At 30.2% G+C, this 17,110-nt stretch overlaps 2 protein-coding genes across 2 annotated transcripts in view; one reads left to right on the top strand and one right to left on the bottom strand.

The window, feature by feature from the left end:
• Nucleotides 1–1,024: 1,024 nt before the first annotated feature.
• LOC107440017 (pyroglutamyl-peptidase 1) lies at nucleotides 1,025–6,692 on the top strand. Its single transcript, XM_016052789.4, has 5 exons — nucleotides 1,025–1,291; nucleotides 2,107–2,139; nucleotides 2,346–2,512; nucleotides 4,244–4,476; nucleotides 6,312–6,692. The coding sequence occupies exons 1-5, from the start codon at nucleotides 1,288–1,290 to the stop codon at nucleotides 6,469–6,471; spliced, it is 597 nt and encodes a 198-aa protein (XP_015908275.1). The 5' UTR covers nucleotides 1,025–1,287; the 3' UTR covers nucleotides 6,472–6,692.
• The window catches only part of LOC107440018 (retinol dehydrogenase 7), a 22,055-nt gene continuing 11,148 nt past the window's right edge, over nucleotides 6,204–17,110 (bottom strand). Inside the window, exons 3-5 of the mRNA XM_016052790.3 lie at nucleotides 15,037–15,219; nucleotides 11,341–11,473; nucleotides 6,204–8,935 (exon numbers count right to left, since the gene is read on the bottom strand). Of these exons, the coding sequence (XP_015908276.1) occupies nucleotides 8,587–8,935; nucleotides 11,341–11,473; nucleotides 15,037–15,219 (665 nt within the window). The 3' untranslated portion in view covers nucleotides 6,204–8,586. The remainder of the gene's footprint in view (nucleotides 8,936–11,340; nucleotides 11,474–15,036; nucleotides 15,220–17,110) is intronic.

The following is a 17,110-nucleotide window of genomic DNA, read 5'->3' on the forward strand; positions in this document are numbered from 1 at the left end:
CTTATCATAGCATTTGGACATCACATTTTCGCCCCCTCTCTTTAATTTGAGGAAATAAAGTCTTCTACTTGTAAAATAGATTTTTAAAAAAATTATTACCAATTTCTCTTCACTTAAATTTCGTGCACGTCAAAATTTCAGAAGAGGCCAAGCACTATGTTTGCCTCCCCCCTATTCAATTTCGAAAGAAAATAAAGTTTTCTACCTCAAAATAGAGTTAAAATTGAAAATAAAAATATTTTTTAAACTTTTACTTTCCTAAATATCAAGAGGCACATTGCTCCCCTTCAATTTAATTTGAAGAAAAAAAATAAAGTTTCCAATTTAATGTATAGCTTCAAATTTGAGAAAGAATATATTCTTAAAAAAAAGCTATAGCTTTTCTTTTTCTCTACAACTATCACTTTTTCTAGAATTTGTCTTGGCGAATGTTTAAATATTAGCTTCCCCACGTTAATATTAAATAATCCCAATTAATTAAGCCGTTATTTTTAAATTTTAGGGAAATATAATTTGAAAAATAGTATGAAATGGAAAGAAAAAAAATTTTCAAAAAGAAATGGCGAAGCACACCTTTTACCCGCTCACTTTAAATTTCATTTAGTATTTATTTATGAGGCTGCCTCCCCCCCCCCAGTTGGCACGCGTCTGGGTCTGAGCAGATGAAACAACTACGTACAGAAGTACAATATACAGAATGTATTCAGCACAACTGCAACAATCAACTACATGCAGTAGTAACTTTTCTCCCTTTCTGCAAAGCATATTTTTTTTGTTTTTTGAGTGAGGGAAATAACTAGCATATGCAATTTCAAAAAAGAAAAATTTTCTGCAATTTTATCTTCAAACAATTTATTTTTGATTAAAAAAAGAGAGAAACTTAATTCTTAAAAAATGTGATGTGGACTCGGGACTCCTTCATATGAGGCTCCTTTGATCGTCGGGGCTCCCACTAATGGTGAATTGCCCACGAATGAGCAAACAGTTCCATTCTCATAATGCAGTGAGAATGTCTCCTTAGAATTACAATTTCGCGCATCCCTGAATTCATTAAAAAAGTATTCGGCTTTATTAAAGTTCTTTTATTGTACAAAAGTAAGCAGCCAGAAACCTTTTTTAATTAGCAACTTCTCTAAAATTAGTAAATAAACAGATTCCAAACTAGATATTGCTGATACTGTGCTTATCTCAGTAAAGCTTGTTACAAAATTTCATGTTCTAGATTACAAGCAATAGAGACAATTAAAAGATTAAATTGAATCCAATTGTTGACTTATTGGGAAATAAATGGGTAAAGTAGAACTAGAAATTTTCCTAGTTTTTATTTTTATAACTTGTTATTTTATTGATAAACGTTTTTTTTTAGTTTAAATCGTCTTAAATCTGTCTTCATTATATATTTTTATTGTTATTCACTAAATCTTCGGAAATAAAAAAAATATTGAAACCGATTTGGTAATTTTTTCCAGTTTCTTTGAATTCAGATTAGCGTTTTTCTATAAAATATGACATTTCTAATAATATATGATTAAATTTTATGTTACTTTCAAAACTAGCTATCTTCTTCTTATGTGAAACGAATCTGTTTTTTTTTCTCCAGTGAAAAACAGTACTATGATTTTTCTGAGATAAAATTTTTTTGTTAATTCAATATATTTAATTTACAGCATATTTGTAATTTAAACATTCCTAATATGTCTTGCAATTTGGGAATTACTTAAGACTTTTTAATAATGTCGAAACCTATGAAAATTATATCATATTTAAATATCTTACCTGAATCATTTTCTACTTGTAAAATGTTAAATTGTCTAAAACCTTCTTTAGTTGCTTCACTTGGATACATTTTATCATAAAGTCTGTTTTTGAATAACTTTAGACTGATGACTGAGTTATTTTAATGTCTTTAATATTTGAGTTGATTTGTTCCTTTTTTTAATATTTAATGTGAATTAAAAAAAAGAAACTTTTATTTTAGTCATTGCTTTATTTTTCTGAAGATAAAAGAGGCACCAATCATTCTATAAAGGAAGAAAATTTTAATTCAAAGTATATTATTTAATTTTTATAAGGCATTATATTTCATATCTTACCTTTGTTTTTTAGGTAACCCTGACCTTCCTACAGTCCTGGTTACAGGTAAATTGTTTAACACTTAAATTCTCCAAACAATACAAGCAATATGCTGTTAGAGCTAAAGACTTGATGAATAAATATCTCAAATAAATAAAAATTTTAAAAAAATGGCAATAAAAGCATCATTGGATATAAGTGCATAATTTGTTTTGATTTGTTATAAAATATTTTTATATATTTAATTGAAATAATATTTTTTGTTGTTGCAGGGTTTGGTTTATTTAGAGATCATTCTGAAAATTCAAGCTGGATTACTGCTAAGCAACTTCTTAATATTGACCACAAAAATTACAATTTAGTTATTCGGGAATTACCTGTTATATACGATGTTGTTTTAGATAGTGTTCCTAAGCTATGGGAGGAACTAAAACCAAAGGTACTAGTTTCAAAAAATCAGTTAAAAGTGCAGTTAATCTAAACAAACTTATTAATTTTTTTGAAAAATAAGTTTGAAAACATCTTACTGACTTTCATAATAATTTAAATTGTCAATTCTTTAATATTTAAATTTCATGAAAACTTGTTTTATTGCTTGGTGAAAATTAAACTAATAGCAGTAATTTTTTTGAAAAATAGATTCAAAGCAATCCTTATGCAACTTTTATTAAGTTTAATAGTTAATTTTTTTATGTAATTAAATTTGTCAGAATCTATTTTGTTCTTTGGAGAAAATTTGACTTATAGAATCTTAATGAATCTCTTAATAAATCTAAATTATCTCTTAATGAATCTTAATTCTTTAGAAAATAAATTCCAATAAATCTTTCTGCAACTGTTATTAATTTAAATCGGTAGTTTTTCTATAATTAAAATTTTATGTTGCTGCGTATGTGCAACTTTTGTTAAAGTTGGTTGTTAATTTTTCTATAAGTAAATTTATGAAAGCTCTTTTTACTGTTTGGTGAAAAATTAGCTTATAGAATTAACTTATTTATTATCTGTTATCAGCACTTATCATAGCATTTGGCTATCCTTGACTGAACCTTCTCGTTGCCGAATTGTGGTTAGAAATTATTGTCAAAGTCTATGAACCACAGAACTCCCATTTAGCCATATGGCTATTTCTATCTGACTTTGTCCTTCCACTAATTTTCCAATAGATATCCATCTCAGTTCTTTGAACAAATGATGTCCAGAGGTCATTGTTACAAATTAACTATCTTAAATTTTTAATTTCAAAACACTGCAAAATTCCCGGACTTGCAATCAAACGTACAATTTTATAGTCATTGCAGATAATCTCATTCCATTGCAGCACCACTAATTTACCTATGGCAGTTTTACTTAGCAACTCTTATTTTACAACATATTTAAATTTCATTGGGATCAGCTTATTTTTTGGGAGAGTTATCCAACCAGTGTATTCGAAATCTGAATAGAAATTTAAAAAACAAAATTCTAGATTGAGTTGCAGTGTCAACCTTCGTTAATACTATGGACTTTATGTTATACTATGGACTAACTTATAGGATCTTTTAATTGGATAAATGTAATATTTTTCTGTTTGTCATTAAGAAATAAAAATAATCGTATAGCAATCTAAATTCTCCTCAAACCATGGTTACATTGCAACAAAACAAGTTATAAATTCCCAAATATTTAACTTTCATGTTTGAAACAAATTCTGCATTATCATTGAGGATACAGGAATAAATTTTTTTTTTAAAATTTGAAAATTGTCCAAGTTTTTTTTTAATTAAATTTTTTTAAATCAAGAACCCAATAAAATCCAGGTTTTTAGGTAGAAAACAAGTGTTTTTTAAACACTGGGCATCACGAAACACAATTTAACTAATAACATTAATTTTTCTAAATTTTTGAATTCTCAATAAGAACAACACATTTCTTAAGTGATATTTATTCTTTAAAAATAAATAAAGGAAGTATAAAGTTAAATTTTTGTTTTAATTAATAGTCTACAAATCAATGAAACGTGTAATGAAACAAAATAACCATAAAAAATACATTGATGCAGCATAAAATGAATGTTAATTTACTTCATTCCATTACCTATCATTTTAGAATGCAGTGTAATGATGTGTTCTTCATTAATGCTTATTCATAAAATGCGTTTAAATGATTCTAATTATAGTCAATACATTTTTAGCTAGTTGTGCATTGTGGAATGTCTGAATTAGCAACATGCATAGCAATTGAAAAGCAGGCCTGTAATACAGATTATTTTGGTTGTGATGTTAAAGGGCAGCTTCCCCCAAATAATTGTTGCTGTTCTGTTGGACAAAATGTGTTACATACTGCTATAGATGTGGATAAAGTGTTGGAAGATCTAAAGCAACATGATGTTTGTGTGAAAACTGAATCTTCTGATAATGCAGGAAGGCAAGTAATCTATTATAATAGTACTTACTTTTCAATTCAATGCGTTTTTTGATGTTAAAAATTTTTTCTTTCATAACATATGTCTAAATGAGAAAAATTTGTTGTTGTTGTAGTAATACTATGCTTTGTAATGCAGTGTTTCAAGTGCTGTACGTATAATGCTGAAATGCAATATTTGCACATTTCTGTGGAAATATTGCATTGCACTTTTACCCCTAAGTGCATTTTTTTTCTTCAAAAATTCTTTGGGTCTTTTTTTATATAGTAATAACTTTTATTCTATTTGAAATGAGTGTGACAGAAAATTATTAGGTTTCAATTTTCATTTTGTTTTCTTTTTTAATCAAATTTATCTCTGTTTTATTCCTTCTTGTATAATGTGATAATTTTCGTAAGTAAAGCAAAAATTCTTATTTTTTGTAATGTTGCTGAAAAAATGACAATTCTCATGTTCCGAGATAAGTTTTGATGCTCCAAAATGGGAATTTTTTGCACTGTATACCTTTGATGCTTCATAATAAAAATTTGTGTGCTTCAAAATATATTTTGATCCCCTGAAACTCTGGTAATGCAACCTATTCTATCTATTTTCAAGTGCTATATTTCTGACCTAATCATCTATTAGTAATAAATGGATTTTTGCTATAAGTTAAAATAAACTTGCTGCAAGTTATTATTATATACTTTTAACTTTGATACTTTTTCATCTCATAGAATTTCTGACTTTCATACTTTTCATCTCATTTCTCTTTTATTTTAATTTAAAAAAAAAACTTTAAATTATTCTTTTTTCAAATGCAATTTTTTAATTTGTTTTATTTTATGTTACATCCTTTCTTTCTTACCTTATTTTTTGCAATGTGAAAACCAGAGAAACAATAATATAAAATTATTTACATAACATCAGTTCATTATGAATGATTGACTTGCATTTAAATTAATAATCCAAAATAGTTATTTTTCTTATTCAGATATTTAAACTTTTTTTTTTCTTTCAATAAATTGACTCAAACTATCTTTACAATCAGAAGAATCACATGCTTTTAGTTTTGGGGGAGAAAATTGTTAATTTCTCAAATGAAGTTCCTATTTTACTGAAACATAAATCCACACACAAAAGTTCTACATCTAACAATGACCAAATTGACAGAAGCAACAAGAAGTGCTTTACAGAATTTAAAATTTGTAAATTAATATTGCTTTGATAAATAACTGTTAATTCTAGAGTTTGAAAAAGCATTATAAAATTATTCAACTAAGTTAATAATAATTTCAATGTGTAAATAAAAATTAAAGAATTTAGAAAATCAATAATATAAGTACTATTCAGTGTTTTCCTTTTTCCTTAATCATTGCCTTTAATAGATATCTTTCGAATCCTTTTCAAAAATTTACATATTAAAATTTATATTTTAAGAATCTAATGTTAGTATTTTAAAAAGGGTAGAGGTAAAGTTAAAATCATAATAAATTTTTTTTTTTTTGCTGGATGTAGTGAAAATCTTGCCATGCTATTTAGCTATATACGATAAATGAAATGTTTTGTGATGATTGTGCTTAATTACTTCATTCTTATTGTGATTGACTTCAATAATGATTTATCAGAAAATAACTTTTCAGTGCATACAAGTTTAATAAATTATCGAAATTGGGAAAATTTTTGGTCCACAATAAACATCTCCATTTATTAGTTTAATGAAATACATAAAAAATAATACAAATACATATATAATTCATATTTTATTATTTTTATGCTTTTATTACATGCAGTGCAGTATGTTGTTGCTTTGGATGTTTCCTCTTTTTTAAAACTTTAATAAAATTTCTACTTTTAGGTATCTATGTGAGTTCATATATTATACCTCTTTGAAAATAAATAGAAACACTGCATTTGTTCACCTGCCACCTGTAAATCAACCTTATACTGCTCAGCAAATGGCTCAAACATTATCCTTGATTATATCTTCAATGTTAAAACAGATAACTCATTCATAACGTTGGTACTTTAAGTGTGGGGGTGGTATTGTAACATTTTATTCGTTTTTACACAAGATACCAAATTAGAATTTTTTTTAGTCACATTGTCAGTTTTAATTTATATGGATTGCTTCTTACAAGAACTTATGAAACTTGATAATGTATTGTTAATTTATAAGACTTTTGTATACTTGTATTTATTAAATATTGAATTTGAAAATAAAGGAATTTTAATCTTTCATACATTAATATCTATTAAATGTAGATGTATTAAGTAATTGTCAGGGTTTGCTAAGTGGGCCCACTTTGAAAAACTTGGAACGCTAAGTGGGGTTTTTTAAAATTTGGTTGAAAAAGAAGTATCCTGGAAGTTAACAAATATTTTAGAAATGTGCATCAAGCACATGAATGGGCAAATGAAAAAAAAAACTGCTTAATGCCCCAATTTCCAAATGATACTAGATGGAATTCATATTGTGACTGTGTAAAAAATTTTGCCAATAATTACTATAAATATCGTGAGATTGCCCTTGAACATCAAAATAATTTTTATAAAAATATGTCAAAAATATTGAATAATGTTGAGTTTTACTAAGAAGCTGCCAATTTGGAAAAACAGTTATCAATTATTTCAAAAACTTTAAATTTTCTTTTTTTCCCCCTTATGATGTGAAGAATTAGCAACACAGATAATCAGATAAAAATAACATTAAAAACCTGTCTCAAATTCCAAAAGTAACTTAACCCAATTTAATAAATAGTAAATAGAAATAATAAAAAACAAGAAACAGAATTGAGTAGGTTTTTTTAATTAAATCATCTATAATTGAAAATGAAACGAAGCCTGTCTGCAGATGTTTCTTTCAAAAACTATTAATATTCAACTTCATTAATATTCATAGTTTATTCTTCTCCCCAAAAATGGCAGCACAGAATGAAAGAATAGAGAATATTTCAAAGAAAATTTAAGATTTATTAATTGCACATAAGCTGCAAATACATAGTGCCTATAGTATAAGATTAAAATAGAAAAGAAAACAGGAAAAATTAAAATGATTTTAACTATCAGAAGGTGAAAAAAATATTAAAAATTTATAAATTATTAAAAAAAATAGAAAATTTAACAACTTTATGATGACTAAGGAAATGAACATAATATTCATTTATTTTTCCATACTTAAAGAATCAAGTCAAAACAATCAACAAATTAGAGTGAGATAAACAAACTTTTTAGCTTTGATCATACGGAAACTATTAATGTGCACATTGCATACTATGAACATGTTGTTCATGTCCCTTTAAGGACAAAGCAATAAGTATTAATACTTAATAAAAGAAGCGAAGCTTAATTTTAGAGATATGTGAAAAGCATAATTTTTGAAGGGCCTGTGCCTGGCATCCCAATTTTAAACGACATAACTGTTATAATAATTTGTTTATAAAAATAAACAGTATTTGTCTCTAATTTACAAATGAGGTTGAGGCCGGGATAGCCTGGTTGGTAGGGGGCTAGGCCCATGTCCAAGAGTTTGTGGGTTCGATCCCCGCTGGTGTAGTAAATGGTGACTGATGCACGTAAAATCTGTCGCAAAGTCCCCCATGTTCCCATAACAAATCAATACCTCTGGGCGTGATGATTCAGGAGTTTCCTTGTCTTCTGGTTTGGTTCAAAATTACACGGCTACGGAGTTGAGCATTAGTAGTCATAAATCCAAAAATTGGGTCAGCTGTTCAATGACGGATATAAAGTAAAAATGAAATGAGGTTCAATGTGACCACTATTCTGATATTCTCATAATTGCATGCGGCATACAAGATTTTCGACAGAAACTGTGTTTATTTCTCTGACATACAAAGTAATTCTGCCTTTTGAAGTTGGGATCTCAGGCATAGGCCCTTCAAAAGTTATGCTTTTCTCGTATCTTCTACACTAACCTTATCTTATTCTAAAATATCCATAGTTATTGCTTTCCCTCCTTAAAGATCCAATTTTCCTTTATAAGTAATTTTTAGAACTTTTTTTTTTCTTCAGAAATTACAACCCTATACTCTGCTGAGTATGTGTGTCCTTTTGTTTTTTCAAAAATTCCGATCAGTATATATGGGTGCACCCTGTAATGCCTGTCATTGTTTCTAATTTGTGTGTCTTTTTAAAGCTGCTGGTCTTTCCCCACTGTCAAGATGAAGTCTTTTATAGTCGTCCATTAATTTTGTTGGCAAGAGTTTTGAAATTAGGATACCGAATTTGTGAGGTAGATAAGCAGGGAAATAAACAGGCTTCGGCATTTTTGAAGTTATGGCATCTTCAAAGCAATCAATGACTTCATGAATTTTGGAACTGCCTAGATCAGCAGTGTGGCGACAATTGTATTTGAAACTTTCAAAGTAACTGTCTCCATATACTTTATGAGTGTCTGGGTCAACTTTTTTCCATGCATTTTCAGCAGTTTGAATTGCTGTTTCCAAGGTGGTCAGAGGAGTTCTGGAAATAAAAGTTGTTTTGATGGATTCATTATTGATGATATACATAATTGTATAATAAACGAATCAATTTCATATAACATTTTATTAGTAAATTTCTTTACTGGCGCTTATATTTTATGTGATTCATCCACCTTTTTTCTTCTTTTTTTTCTATTTCTAATACACAGAGGTGTCAACTATTACGATTTGTCCGTAATTATTATGTTTTCAAAGTAATAAATTAGTCAGAGGACTAGTCAAAATCATTTTTGCATCAAAATCATTTTTGCATCTTAATATTATAATAACTTTTTTACATTTTCAAAAATATCTTTAGAACTAATTGTACTTCTTGCAGACATTTGTAAAACTAGTTTATTCAAAAGTATTTTCATGCAAACAATAATGTTTAATAAATTTTAATGTTTCACATAACAATGTTTGTAAACGTTTTGAATTCTAATTATATTGAAATTTCTGCATTAATGTTAACCTACTTTATTTTAACTCTCAAATGATTTTTTTTTTTTTTTTNTTTTTTTTTTTTTTTTTTTTTTTTTTTTTTTTTTTTTTTTTTTTTTTTGCTAACTGTACGATTTACATTACTATCAATGATTAATTATTGCATGTAAATGATTCGAACGTCTATTCTTAGTTATCATATATGTCTGTGATTAGTATTAATTTCTCCAAATTGCTAAATGGTTAGCTTAATCACTTTACATGTTAAATTACAAATTAAACTGTCACTGTACAAATTAAAGGCCGAGATAGCCTGATCGGTAGGGCGTTGGGCCCATATCCGAGAGTTCGTGGGTTCCAACCCCGCCGACCGAAGACTCCCCGTGTAGTAAATGGTGACTGATGCACGTTAAATTTGTCGAGTCGCAAAGTCCTCTATGTTCCCATACCAATCAATACCTCTGGGGGTACTGGATTGGAGATAGATCGTCCTCTGATTCAGGTCAAAATTACGATCTGTGGATGTATGAATGGGTCCGCCCTGTAAAATACGGGCTGTGACGTGTGTGTGGCTGAACCCGAATTCTTGGCGATAGGATGGCGCCACTGAAAAAACAAGAAACGCACACTCTACCTTAAATTTGCTCGGTTTCACCAAGCAGGCTTGCCCGTGTGGCAAGTGCCATTTGAAACAACAACAATATGTTAAATACATACTTGATAATAACATTGTCACATAAAAAATATATTATAAAGCAGGCTAAACATCCTTTTTTGTTAATAACAATCTAAAAATCTTAAGAAAGTGGGAATTTGTTTTTATACGAGGGTTGTAAATTAAATAGTGGCAACTTAACCTTGAAACTCGCAGAAGGGCGGGCGTGCGCAAATTGGATATGGGAGCGGTTAGGTGGCACTGTTGTCGATGTGTAGAGTGCAAAAAAAAGTCGATTTGCTTAGAAGGGTAGTTGTTGTGTGGCGTTAAAGTGAAGATTTTTTTTTCCATCGCTCTAAAGCATGTTTTCAAAAGGTGATCAGCGGTCGTGGCTTACAATCGAGGTTGCCCGTGGCAAAAATGCAACAGAATGCCATCGAGGATTAGTGGAAGCCTGTGGAGCAAATGTTTTACCGTATAGGACAGTAGCACGATGGGTTCAAGCATCTCGTCTTTTTTCGTCATTAAGCCTTTTCACAACATGCTTTAGAGCGATGGAAACGAAACTCCTCACTTTAACGCCACGCAACAACTACCCTTCTAAACAAATCGACTGATTTTTGCACTCTACGCATCGACAACAGCGCCACCTCACCCCACCCATACCCTATTTACGCATGCCCGCCCTTCTGTGAGTTCCAAGGTTAAGTTGCCACTATTTAATTTACAACCCTCGTATTTATATAGTTAATTTTTTTCATTAGTTATTTGAAAAAATAAGATTTAAAATTTCGAAGAGACCAAAGTGCATTTCGCTTATTTTATCTTTGATGACGAAAAATTTCTATCTGGTTATCGTAAGTAATTTAAGATCTTGACTTAGTTTCTTAACATTTTAATAACTGTTTTTTAATGATATTTACATGAATGGGATATGCTCATAAAAAGTAAACAGTTATGGTCTATGCATGATTACCAGAAAGGTAACTTTCTTGTAATCATGCATAGTAATATATAGTAAAAATATATAGTAACAAAGGAATGAATATGGATGCAACTCAGTTGAAATCTTTACTGTAATTTAAACGGGGGGGGGAGTAAAAGTGTATTATTTTTTAAAAATATGTGGTTTTTTAGTAGTTTTCTAACTCAATCACAACCTGTGAGCATAATATGTAAAACACTGATAATACAAACAAAAAAAAAGCACTGTGATGGTACGGGATTATTTTACTTTTTGTGTCATGCATTCTTTCTTTGAAATGAAAAGAAATAATATTGATTGATTGTTTGAAACTATAGCTTACTTATAAAAGAAAGGCTCAATGCTAATAACTTTTACATGCCATTTTAACATTTCTATTCTTAGACCTTCAGTAAATGCAATGGTTGCACTTTTGGACATACAGTAGCCAACAAAGCCTGGGCAAATAAAACGACCTGTCCAATAAAATAAAAAATCATTGTTACATTTCAATAAAATATAGCTAATAAACATTTTAATTTTAGTAACTTTACTTATTCATAGAAAAATTCCCGTGTTTTTTAAAACGACAGGACTAAAATCTTCATAATAAATAAGTTTCCTTTCAGTAAATTAACTCCTCTCACTGTGGCAATGCAGGAAATGAGAAATCTGACTAACTTGCTAAGATGGGATTTTTGGTTCACCCGAAACCTTCCATTCCCTTCAGTTAGATTGGAAATTGCTAGAATTTCAAAGAGCTTTCTCTGTGAAACGGCTTGTTTTGCATCTTTCGGGTGACAAACCTTATAATTTTCCCTTCGCTAGACCACAGCTTGTTATTGACACACCTCGGGCAACTGCAACTTTTAGACTTCTGGCGGAGCACGACTGTCTTCGAACCATTTTGTACGTTTTAACATTGTTAATATTGACTCTCCTCTTCGTATGATTTGCTGCTTTTGCATTTTAACGAGTGTCCTGCACTTTCTTCAAGGGGAGAAATGTTGGAAAACCCGTCGTCAAAAATGTATTTATTACACTTTCTAACTGCTTTATAACAAGAAGGCACGAAACAAGATAAATTCACTCCGAAAAACAGGATGCTCTTTACCCGAAACTGCAAAATAATTTTTTAAAAAAAACTAGAACATGTTTAAAAAAATGGCTTCTTATTTTTTATATTTATGCTGAGTGGAATAACGTTTGATATTTTTTTTGATTGAATCTTGGATGTTTGTTTGCTGTACAACAGGCGAAGCACAAAACGCAAGACACACCTATAATTTAAAATAAAATTTTCAATTTCTTGACAAATACTATGCATTCAAATTGGCTGGCAGTGGTGTAATTGTTTCTGCTACATCACTGCCTGATTCTGCATTTTATAAACATTTGGTCAGAAATATGCTCTCAGGTACAAGAGCAACAATAGCTACTGAATCTATGCAATGGTTTGCATAGTAATATTTTCTGTTTGCAAGGTTTTTCCTTACAGAACCATATAGTAAGTCTGTTTGTGTGGTTTTATTTCTGCTTTTATCATATCGTTATTCATAGTAGTACAACGGTCACTCATTTTTCACTTGAACGCAAAGAATTTGGTTACGTGTAAAGGGAGCACTGATTTCAGTTTGCAACCTGCGTTCAACCCATCTAATAACACAAACCTCTTCCCATTACATACAGAGTGATGGGTAGTAATCTCTACCAATGCCAGAATTGCATAGAGTTTTTTCTTAAATTTGCTCTTTCATCTGAATAATACAAAAGTTGAATTGTACGAGACAGTCGTTAACCTGTTATGTTTGATTTAATTCGGGCGTTTTGAAACAACGAATTTGTGCATATGTACAGTGCGCAAAGAAAAAAAGAACCACTCTGAATAACTTTTGATCTAATGATCGGATCTTCGCGTTTTAGGAGTCAATCTTAATGGTTCGAGATTTTGACCTCAAATATGCTAATTATTTAGCGCAGACGATATTTTTAACTTACGAAATCAGACAGAAAAAGTACTTTCTCTGAGTAAACATACCTTTTTTTCAACGGATTCAAATTTCTGACCCCAAAATATAGCTGCAATCTGGGAAATATGGTCCCCATAGTTTGGTCAGGAGAGATTATCCAAAGTTTGGACCCTTTGATTTTAATTTTTGCGTATTTCGCCATATCTCGAGAACTTTTAAAGCGATTTGAAAAATGTTTGCACACAATTATAAAATTTGTTTATTTAAAGATAATGCCAAGCAAAAAAAATTAAATTTTGGTAAAAATTTATAATTTTTTATTATTTTGTTTAACAATAGTCGAAAAAATTTTGAATTTTGGTGTATACAATTTTGTACGTAATTTTACATGGCAAAATGCAAAATTTCAGCGAAACCGGTCGAATAGTTCCTGAGAAATCCAATTTTAAATGTACAACATTTTTAAAATTTGATTTCTCATGAACTATTCAACCTATTTCGCCCAAATTTTGTATTTTGAAATGTTAAGTTACCTAATTTAAAACAGCATAAAAATTGTATATTTACAATCCAAAAATTGTTTCGACTTCTATCAAATAAAATAATTCAATATTTACTAAAGTTTATTTTTCGCATGAAATTATCTTTGGTTATACAATGTTTTTAATTGTGAGCAAAATTTCTTAAAATCGCTTAAAAAGTTCTCGAGATATTGGGAAATACGCAAACAGTAAAATTAACATTAAGGAGTCCAAACTTTGGATTGCTCTCATGACCATATTCCCCAGATTGCGGCTACCCCCTATATTTTGAGGGTGAAAAATTCGAAACGTTAGGGGGGGGGGAGTTTATTCAGAGAAAGCGCGTTGTGTCCGATTTCGTAACTTAAAATAACGTCTGCACTAATTAATTAGCATATTTGAGGTCACCCCTTCGAACCGTAAGATTGAGTCCTAGAACGTGGAAATCCGACCATTAGATCAAAAATTATTCAGAGTGGTTCGCTTATTATTTTGCGGACTGTACATAAATGCTAACAAAACTCTTTGAAAAATGGATGGATTTAGTTTAGAATGCATGTTTCTAAAGGTAGTTGAATAAGTACCAAACAGCATTTCTCGTCAAATATTTAAAACAAGTCTCATTAATGCCGCGAAACCAGTTCAATTGACTACCTGAATAAGATTATCACCTATCTGAGTTCATCTCCTATTACACAAGCACCAAATTTTTTTTCTTCTAACATTTAGTTACTTCTATTCTATATAAGTTTACCGTCTAAGTGGACCATCGAATTGGTACACAGCATATTGTCAATTTCCATAAGTTTCAATGTAGATTATTCTTTTCATCAGGGTTCATACGCTTAGAGATGATTTTCAAATCTCAGAAAATTTGAAATTAGCTGAAAAAACATGGAAATCTCAGAGAATATGAAAATTTTTGACAAATACCTGGAAAAAAGTATGAAATTTTTTTTAAAAGATCTAAAAATCACGGGAGTGTGTTTGATTGCTAATGGTAATAAATGCTTAAAGGAGTGTCAGTGATTTTGTATTGATATATATTGACTTTTATTTTTTCATGCTTTTAATTTTTTATTAATGCGTTTTATGCCCTAATTATTATGTGTTATATTATTATGCTTTATTGTTATTATGTGTTCTTAACTGATATGGGTCGTTACTGTGTACACTGTTAATTGTTTTGGTGAGACTGGGAAAACTTGGAGAATTTTTTAAAGAAATTTTGCATGAAACCTATGCATATGTTTTAATTTTTGGCATGCCAGGTTAGGAAGAAAGATCTGCCAGTACCATGTAGCAAAACTTGATGCATATGCATATAATAGGTAGCGCCAGCTTTTAATAAGACTTGTAGGTCTTGCATAAATACTTATTTAAATTGTGAAATTAATAAAATAAGAAATATTTGAATAAGAGTTTCATTAATCGATCAAGTCTAATGTTGTACAGAAAAAAATATTTCTTGATCAGATTTGAACACAGTTTTTGACATCATTAGCAAAAGATCATACAAAACACGATGTGTATTTAAATGTTTCTTACCAACAGCACTAGTGTTATTTACTATTCTTCCTTTTGATGCTTTTATTAGGGGTAAAAAAGTTTTTGTAACTTTGATTGTGCCAAAAGTATTCACTTCATATACCATCCTAATGTCTTCCATGCATGCCCAATCCATTTCTCCACTTTGTACAACTCCTGCATTATTGACCACAGCCCAAAGAACTGAAAGGCAAGAAAAATGTAAACAAAGGCAAAAGTAATTGAAGGCTTAAAGAATAATTAGGTTTTAAGGAAGTGGCTATTGCGTTTAAGGTTATGGCTATGTAACACTAAGGAGGTTTGAAGATAATTGGTGTTAAAAGTGCTTTAGGCCTATACATATATTTTTATAACATTACGTAGTGAGTTTCTCTTTCTTAAATACTTCATATCGGATTAAAATAATATTTTTTAAAAAATTTTACGCTTTTATTTATTTTTTTCCATCGTTTTAATATTCTGATTATCTATTTTCCTTTTTCGCTTTTTTATTTTTAATTATTCGATTTTGAGCACAATCAGAAATGCTTAAATTTCGTGGTTATTATTTTGAGAATCAGTCTAAACTACCCAAATAAATTAAAAGTTTTTTTTGATGTCATAAAGCTCTAAATCTAATGCAGTGAATAGTTATATGAAAGTTACGCCAGTTTGAGGTCATTTTCGATAATATGTACTGTATCATATACAACATACGAATCCTCAGTGTGACCCACTAAAATAAAGCCATCTTGATTTTGTGTTAGAACTAGGTGCGAAGAAAACCAATGTGAACCAAATATGTACGTTCAAAAAGTCAATATCAAAGTCCAAACACATATTTATAAAGAATAACTTACTGCCTGCTCCATCTGGATCGAAAAAGAATATCGAATAAGTAACAAAAGAAGGGAAAAAAGTTCCCTCTTGAAATAAAGTAACTTATTTTTTTAAAGCTAAAATGTAAGCCACATTTATAACTTGAAATTTGTGATGTTATTTACTCTTTACCAATTCCTTGGGGTCAGTAGTATCAGTAATTTGCTAGGTGCAATTGATGCTAGACTTCAATTCAGCCATAGAATGGAACTTCATATTATTTTTATAGTAGTAATGAGGATAACCCCCCCCACACACACACACAAACACATACGTTTTCTTGGGGATTGAAGTAATGGTGAGTTTCCCAGTATGGGACAATGTCTCAATTATGTTAAAAAATCTTTAAACTGTTGGTTTTTGGATAATAAGATACTTGTCGTGGATGACCTGCCCTTTCGCTGCCTGAATCCTGAAGAAAACGGGAGGGGGGCTATTGTGATTTGAGCTATATACCCCAAAAAAGCAGATATAGTTTGTGACTGGTAGACTGGTAGCATTGAAATCTGAGATAATATTGATGTTTATGTCCTTCAGGATTTATTAAATGATATGCAGGTTTATTAAATGATATGATATTGAAGCGATTCCCTTCTGGAAGATCTATTTTTAGATCAAGCCCCCAAATTGTGCCTCTTCAGCCTACCCTGAGAGGCCGGGATTAAGGTTTTTAAATCATTCCAGTGAGTATCCCCTCAGCGAGCAGTCGCACTAACTTGTTACGTTTTAATAAATTTATATTAAGTTTTAAAAATCGTCATCCTTGTTCTCACTACACATTGGAGTCCTCATTAATTAGTGATTAGAGGAAATAAAATTACACCTTGAAACCTCTAAAATAGCGATTCCCTTCTGGGAAATCTATTTTTAGACCAAACCCCCAAATTGTGCCTCTTCAGCCTACCCTGAGAGGCCGGGATTAAGGATTTCCAGACCATTCCAGTGAGTATCCCCTCAGCGAGCAGTCGCACTAACTTGTTGCTTGTTACGTTTTAATAAATTTATATTAAGTTTTAAATCGTCATCCTTGTTCTCACCACACATTGGAGTCCTCATTAATTAGTGATTAGAGGAAATAAAATTACACCTTGAAACCTCTAAAATAGCGATTCCCTTCTGGGAAATCTATTTTTAGACCAAACCCCCAAATTGTGCCTCTTCTGCCTACCCTGAGAGGCCGGGATTAAGGATTTCCAGACCATTCCAGTGAGTATCC

This window comes from Parasteatoda tepidariorum, chromosome 7 (genome assembly GCF_043381705.1).
Source record: "Parasteatoda tepidariorum isolate YZ-2023 chromosome 7, CAS_Ptep_4.0, whole genome shotgun sequence".
NCBI lineage: Eukaryota > Metazoa > Arthropoda > Arachnida > Araneae > Theridiidae > Parasteatoda > Parasteatoda tepidariorum.

Excerpts from the sequence above, each read along its gene's own strand:
- LOC107440017 (XM_016052789.4), top strand. Across the intron at positions 2,513-4,243 it reads GGGAGGAACTAAAACCAAAG|CTAGTTGTGCATTGTGGAAT; the intron begins GTACTAGTTTCA and ends ATACATTTTTAG. Across the intron at positions 4,477-6,311 it reads TCTTCTGATAATGCAGGAAG|GTATCTATGTGAGTTCATAT; the intron begins GCAAGTAATCTA and ends TTCTACTTTTAG.